Source organism: Brassica oleracea, chromosome C8 (genome assembly GCF_000695525.1).
Source record: "Brassica oleracea var. oleracea cultivar TO1000 chromosome C8, BOL, whole genome shotgun sequence".
NCBI classification, from domain to species: Eukaryota; Viridiplantae; Streptophyta; class Magnoliopsida; order Brassicales; family Brassicaceae; genus Brassica; species Brassica oleracea.
Window position 1 is genome coordinate 3,821,455 of NC_027755.1, and position 7,447 is coordinate 3,828,901.

Here is a 7,447-nt window from a genome sequence, read left to right on the forward strand (position 1 = left end):
TCTCACCATCCCTAGTGAAAATAATTCAAGGAAAGGCTAAAATAATAAACAAGTTCAGGAAACAGAAACAGAAATAGAAATAGTTCAAACGGATATAACAATGGAGATAGAACTAGGAGACTGCCTAGTCAGTATCATCGCTCTCGGACTGGCCCGCGGAACGCCTGTTCCTTCTGCGTGGAGTGGCCCATGGAGTCTCTTCGTCACCCCTTGCAGTTCTTTCTGGCTCCTTCCCTGGACGATGACTGCGCAGTGTAGGCTGGTCTTGACGAGGTTCAGCTGTGCTTGGAGCTCCCATGCATCCTCCATTGATTGTCTTCAGTATCCTCTTCAGGAGGCTGTTGTTCTTGCGCAGAGAATCTACCATCCAGCGACGGTAGGCGGTGTCATCTGCGTTGTCATCAAGGGGTCCCAAGTCATATGCATTGTCGCCTCCATCGGTGAGAACAAAATCAACATCGTCCATTGTGTCGTCACGGTATGATTACTTTGGGTCGGCGCAGAGATACTGAGCATCAGGGACGAAACAGATGTTGGTCACATCACTTAGCGAGGGGATGTTCGGTTGAGGCAGCTTGCAGTAGAGGTTTCTCCCGTCCTGACTGAGGAAGTTGTAGGTGTTCTCGTCGCGGAGAATTTGGCAGTTGATCAGGTAAAGGATATCAATGAACGTCGCTGTCTCGTTACACTGATAGACACTGAGATCAATCTCTAAGTGGCGGAAGAGAGGAGTAAGCAAACTCCCAGAATGGTCTTTCTTCAAAGAACCCTTAACCACTCTGGCTTTCTTGTCCACAAACATTTGAGCGAGCACACACCCGGGACTGGTTGTCATCAGCGCCGTCGGAATCCAGATGTCGGAGGATTTGAGCTCGTCCTCAACACCGGCACATAGCATCTGCAACTCTTCACGTGTCACCTTTGACGTCTGGTCCTTTGTGAAGAGCAGATTACTCTGGACCTTAGCAGTAATGCGCAGAACAGGGTTACAGATGTGAGACTGACTGGCTGATCGAGATTTGAAATCCCCTGAAGCGATGAATTTCCAGAATGCTTGCTCTAGAACAAACTTCCTTGGAAAGGACGTCTAAGTGTATTTCTCGGACATCTCGTAGACCTCAGTCAGCGCTTCCAAGCTGATGGAATGCTTGACACCGCTTGCAAAGAAAGTGAAGGAGGCTTCCTCAAAGATTGGGAAACTGGGCCTTTTGAAAGTTAGCTCAGCGGTGGCGAGGACTTGCCTCACCAAATCAGGGTACAGCGATCAGCTATTCCTAACACTTGGAGAACCGCATGTAAGTCCTCATGGAGGCCCAAGTCACTCAAGGCCCCGGCGTCGACGAAACGGGTTGGGATGATGTTGGTGTTGAGCAGAGTGTTGTAGCGGCGCGAGGCTTCCTTGTCCCATCTTGTCTCCGAGGTCTTAGGGATGTTCTCGTCTGTGATGGAGATCTCGGTTCCCTCGTCTCGTGGCCATGGGTAGGTTAGGGGAACAATGTAATCCTCCGGTTCACCCTGAGCGTATTGGGGCTTGATTCTAGATGCTGCATTGGTTCGTCTGGGAGCCATCTGCAAAACAAAACCGTTCGATTGGGTTTGAATGGAAATAATTGGAAGCTTTTACGATTTTAGTTGCTCTTTCCAAACTATTCCATAACCCAATGTAGAGATAACAAGCGATTGACAATGGCAAACCAGATACAATCACTTTAGAAGATTAGATACTTTCATTCAACTCGCCAATCAACAATCGATTCAATAGATCCCAAAATCATATCTTAGAAATCGATGCATGTGTAATTTGAGAACATTGGCCCAAAGGTTATGACTTTCCACCTAATCGATTTAACTATTCTCATCTCATCTTCTATTAACCATCCTAGCAGCAAAAGGAGAGGTCGATTTTAATTTTGATAAACCCTAGAATCGATCTATGCAAGAGCAAAGAAGAGAAGAGAAAGAGATTTGTAGGCCGAGGATCACAGTGTGATTTCGCCTCTTATCGTTTGATTGGAGATGGTAGAGTCCTGAAAATAAGCCAAATAGTTCGAAATCTAAGCAAATAAAAACCGAAAAACTCAAAATAAGTTGAAGAAGTTGAAAGAGTTTAAGGTTTTAAAAGGAGAGGGGTGAGGAGCTATGGAGGAGGCAAGTTTTGTGGAAGTGGGAAAGAGATAAGGAAAGTTCCCCTTTTTATAGACCCACTTCGTGCCCCACTTCCCACTTCTTAGAGTTTTTCTCTATTTTACAAAATTAATTCAAATCTAATTAAAACTGTTTATTTTTTTTTGGTCCCGAGAGACTTACCTTCGCGGAGCAGCTGCTCCGAAAAATCGGAGACTGTTCCGGTTTTTAGTAACTCGGGGTTTTTGATTTTATCCTGCAAAAAAGAAACAAAAATGAAATCTATGAGAAATATTTACATTCACCAGTGGGTTGCCTCCCACCAAGCGCTTGGTTTAAGTCACTAGCTTGACTTGGTTGGCCTATCAGGCTAAGGGGGGGGTCGCTCAGGGGAATTTCTTCACCCTCTTCGACTGTTGTCTCAGCTAGATACGGCTTTATGCGTTGGCCATTGACAACAAATTCTTCCCCTTTCGTGTTCAGCAACACAACAGCTCCGTGGGGGCATACTTCTTTAATGGTGAATGGTCCGGACCACCTAGATCTCAGTTTCCAGGGAACAATCGTAACCTTGAGTTGAACAGGTTCACCTGATCCTTAGGTTGAAAGTTGCGGTTGATGATCCTCTTGTCATGGTAAGCCTTTGTTCGCTCCTTGTAGATCTTAGAGCTTTCATAGGTGAGTTGCCTAATTTCCTCCAATTCGTGAATCTGCATGGATCGTCTCTCTGCTGCTGGTTTGATGTCGAAGTTGAGTAGTTTCACAGCCCAAGCTGCCTTATACTCCAACTCAACGAGCAGGTGACAAGCTTTACCGTACACCAGATTGTAAGGAGTAGTCCCGATTGGTGTTTTGTAGGCTGTTCTGTAAGCCCAGAGAGCGTTGTCTAGCTTGAGCAACCAATCCTTGCGGCTTATGTTAACTGTTTTCTGCAGGATGCTCTTGATCTCTCTGTTTGAAACTTCCACTTGCCCACTAGTTTGAGGGTGATATGGCGTGGCTACCTTGTGTTTCACCCCGTTCTTCTTCAATAGACCTGCAAAGATCTTGTTGATGAAATGACTACCCCCATCACTGATGACCATGTGTGGTACCCCAAATCTTGGAATGATTATGGTTTTGAACATCTTAGTTACCACCCTTGCGTCGTTTGTGGGACTGGCAATCGCTTCCACCCATTTAGAAACGTAGTCAACTGCTACCAAGATGTACTCATTCTTGAAGGATGGTGGGAATGGTCCCATGAAGTCGATTCCCCAACAATCGAATACTTCAACCTCCAAGATGAAGTTCTGAGGCATCTCATTCCGTTTACTGATATTCCCTTGTCGTTGGCATGGGTCGCATCTAGAGATGTAGGAATGGGCGTCTTGGAACATTGTTGGCCACCAAAAACCGGCTTGAAGGATCTTAGACACGGTTTTAAAGGTCGCAAAGTGCCCTGCATAAGAGGAACCATGACAGTGATAGAGGATTCATGGAATCTCAGATTCAGATACACATCGTCGGAATACTCCGTCCTTGCAGCTACGGTACAGATAGGGTTCATCCCAATAGTAATGTCTTGCTCCTCTCAGAAATTTTCGTTTATCATTGCCAGTGAATTTGACAGGTTTTTTCTCAACAGCCAGATAGTTGGCGATCTCAGCAAACCATGGAAGATTGGGATGTTGCTTTTTGATCGCACAGACAAGGTGTTCCAGAACGCTGGAGCAAACTGGACAGAGCGGTTGTTCTGTAATGCTTCCCAGACTGATCGAGTAGACGTGCTCGATCGGAAGGCTGTCATCAAGTGTTGTGTCTTCATCTATCTTCGTCTGCAACACCATTCTCAATGTCCTTTTTGTCTTTGCTTGCCAGGTCAAATTCCTGGAGCAATAAGATCCATCGGAGTAGCTTTGGTTTCGCATCCTTCTTCGTCAGCAAGTACCTCAATGCTGCATGATCTGTGTGCACTATCACCTTAGATCCCACTAAGTAGGATCTGAACTTTTCAAAGGCGCAGACAATTGCTAGAAGTTCCTTTTCTATAGTTGCATAGTGACACTGAGCTTCATCTAATGTCCTGCTCGCGTAATAGATCACGTGAAGCTTCTTGTCTTTTCGTTGTCCTAGCACAGCTCCAACTATAAAATCGCTTGCGTCTGTCATGATCTCGAATGGGAGCTCCCAGCCTGGTGGTTGCACGATGGGTGCACTGACTAGAGCTCCTTTGATCATGTGGAAAGCTGACAAACAATTGCTATCGAACTCAAATCTTGTCTCATTGCAAAGCAGGCGAGTGAGTGGTCTTGCGATTTTGGAGAAGTCCTTTATGAATCTTCTGTAAAAGCCAGCATGTCTGAGGAAACTCATGATTCCTTTGACAGAGATTGGAGATTGTAATCTCATCATCACTTCTATCTTTGCTTTGTCCACTTCGATCCCCTTTTCTGAGATTTTGTGACCGAGAACAATCCCATCTCGCACCATGAATTGACACTTCTCCCAATTTCAAAACGAGATGCTTTTCCTCGCTGCGCTGAAGGACCCTGCACAAGTTTGACAAACACACAGAAAAGGAGTTCCCATAGACGCTAAAATCGTCCATGAAAACTTCCATTATATCCTCAATTAGGTCAGTGAAAATAGACATCATGCAACGCTGGAATGTCGTAGGAGAGTTGCACAAACCAAACGGCATTCTCCTGTAGGCAAAAGTGTTGTAAGGACATGTGAAGGTCGTCTCCTCCTGAACGTCTGGATGAATGGGAATCTATAAGAAACATGAATAGACATCTAAGAAGCAGTAGTATGGGTGGTTAGCCAATCTTTCAAGCATTTGATCAATAAATGGGAGGGGGAAGTGATCCTTTCGTGTGGCTGTGTTTAGTTTTCGAAAATCAATACACATACGGTGACCGGTTACTGTCCTAGTGGGTATTAATTCGTTCTTTTCATTAGCAACCACAGTGATCCCCCCTTTCTTAGGAACTACATGAACATGACTAACCCACTTACTATCAGAAATCGCATAAATTACACCAGTGTCTAGAAGTTTCATTATCTCTTTCTTAACAATATCTTTTAGATTTGGGTTTAGAAGTCTCTGATGTTCTACAGAAGTCATCGATTCATCTTCTAGGTGTATTCTATGCATGCATAAATCAGGTGAAATACCGGGAATATCATCTAACGAATATCCTATTGCCTTCCGGTATTTTCTCAATTCACACAATAGTTTAGCAGTTTCCACATTATTAAGCTCAGAGTTCACGATGACAGGGTATGTTGAATTAGGTCCAAGAAATGCATACCTGAGTCCCGCTGGAAGGGACTTTAATTCGATCTTTGGAGCATTGAGTTCGCTCCACGATCATCGAGCTGGCTGGTTGGTTTGGTCGGCTTTTTAGGAGCAGTTGCTCCTTCTGGTGAAATCTGGTGAAATCTGATTGCTCGTTTCCCCCAGACTTAGAAAAGCAACCGGCTTCTCGATGATTTCACAAGAGTCTAGCATCTTTTCGTATCCGTCGGCATCAACGTTGCACGTGTTCTGCTCAGACTCTACTCGTATCAGAGCTACTTTCAAAGGATCATTTGCGAGGATTTCTTTGATCATCCCTTGTTGAGGAGTCAAGGCGGCATTCTCGTCGCTAATCGTGAAGTTCTGACCATCTAGCATAGGTCGTTTGAGGAGCTCATCCATCTCGAACTTCATCACAATATCTCCCAGTTGGAGATCAATCATCCCGTTGCGGACATCAATGATTGCACCAGTTGTGCACAGGAAAGGACGGCCCAGAATGAGAGGGTCTTTTGGTTCATCTTCGAGCTCTAGAACAACGAAGTCTGCCGGAACAGTGGTGTCACCAATTTGAACTTGTAGATCTTCAAGAACACCTACTGGCAACTTGACTGATCTGTCTACGAACACCAAAGAAATCCTGGTTGGCTTGAAGTTGGTTAGTCCCATGCGTTTTGCAACTGAGTAGGGCATAAGATTCACACTGGAACCCAAATCGCACAGAGAACAAGCGAAGGCTGTTTTTCCAATCTGAACAGATAGGACAAATTTTCCAGGATCTCCAATTTCCTGAATGTTCTGTTTTGAAGGACTGTGCTGCATTCTTTCGAGACCATCATGATGTTGTTGTCTGCAAAAGTCTTCCCGGAGATCAGCCCTTTCACAAGACTGTGCATTGAAGTAATCATCTGAATTGCATCCATGAGAGAGAACTTAACGTTCAACTCTTCAAGCATCTTTTTGCACTTCATCTCTTCGCAATCCTTGCGTGATTTCTTAGCAGGGACTGGATAGGGAACTTTTGGAATGTAGACGCGAGTTGGAACAGGTTGATCTTGCGTCGTGGGGGCTAATGGTTCTGCAGTTGTTGGCTGTTCTAGTTCATGATCGTCATCGTGGACATCCTCAAGCGAAGGTGGTTCTCCCTCTTTCTGTTTTCCCTTCTCTTGAGCAGTGAGCTTCTTGGGGACAGGATCTGATAGATGTCTTCCACTTCTCAGCTCGGCTGACAGTCCTTGGTATTCTTGTATGTTTTCCCTGGGAGTGTTCCCTGTTGCCTTTTTATTGTTTCAGCAGTTTGAGCAATCTGAACGTCCATATGCCTTATGTGGCTTGCTACAGCATCATATTTGGAATTCAATTTCGTGAACATGTTGTCCATCCGAGTGTTTATCTCGGTTGTAACCTGGTTTAGTGCTTTTTCTTGAATCTGTTGACCTTGCAGAAGTTGTTGCATCATTCCCTTCAGCTCATCTGGCAGACCGCTCGCGGTTGCAGGAGCAGCCTGTGGATTATTCTACCGGTACTGAAATTGATTTTGAGCCTGACTGAGGATGAACATCTTCCCATTCTGATTCTGATTCTGATTCTGATTCTGGAAGTATGGCTTCTGATATCCAGTGTTTTGGAACTGATTTCCCTGAGATCTGTCGTTGGGGTTGTCTGGATTGGTCTTGTTCCTCACATTAGGATTTGGATGGTAGTTTTTGAACTGCCAACCCTGCCCATTGACGTAACTGACCTCTTGCTGATCTTCTTCTGATGTCTCGGTTTCTGCTGCAACATCTGTAGTACCTGGTTCCAGATTGGTTTCTTCCATGACATAGATCTGATTCTGATTGTGCTTGAGCAGCAAATCGACCTTAGCGGCGAGGTCATCAATCTTCCTAGTGTCCATGTTGTTCACCTTTTTGGAACGGTCAGTCTCCACGTTTTTGTTGGACGAACTAGCTGCCATGTTCTCTATTAGCGCGTGAGCTCCTTCTGTGGTTTGAGTCATGAAATATCCATTGCTCGCTGCGTTCAGAGCATTGCGGAACT

General features: G+C 45.0%; 1 protein-coding gene and 1 pseudogene across 1 annotated transcript; both read right to left on the bottom strand.

Annotated features, from left to right (window-relative positions):
• Positions 1–2,375: 2,375 nt before the first annotated feature.
• On the bottom strand, positions 2,376–3,503 carry LOC106308484 (annotated as a pseudogene).
• A 2,009-nt stretch (positions 3,504–5,512) lies between these two features.
• LOC106308486 lies at positions 5,513–6,866 on the bottom strand. Its single transcript, XM_013745646.1, has 3 exons — positions 6,813–6,866; positions 6,241–6,684; positions 5,513–6,157 (listed from the first exon to the last, which is right to left on the bottom strand). Exons 1-3 carry the CDS (start codon positions 6,864–6,866, stop codon positions 5,513–5,515), a joined length of 1,143 nt encoding a protein of 380 aa, XP_013601100.1.
• Positions 6,867–7,447: the final 581 nt, after the last annotated feature.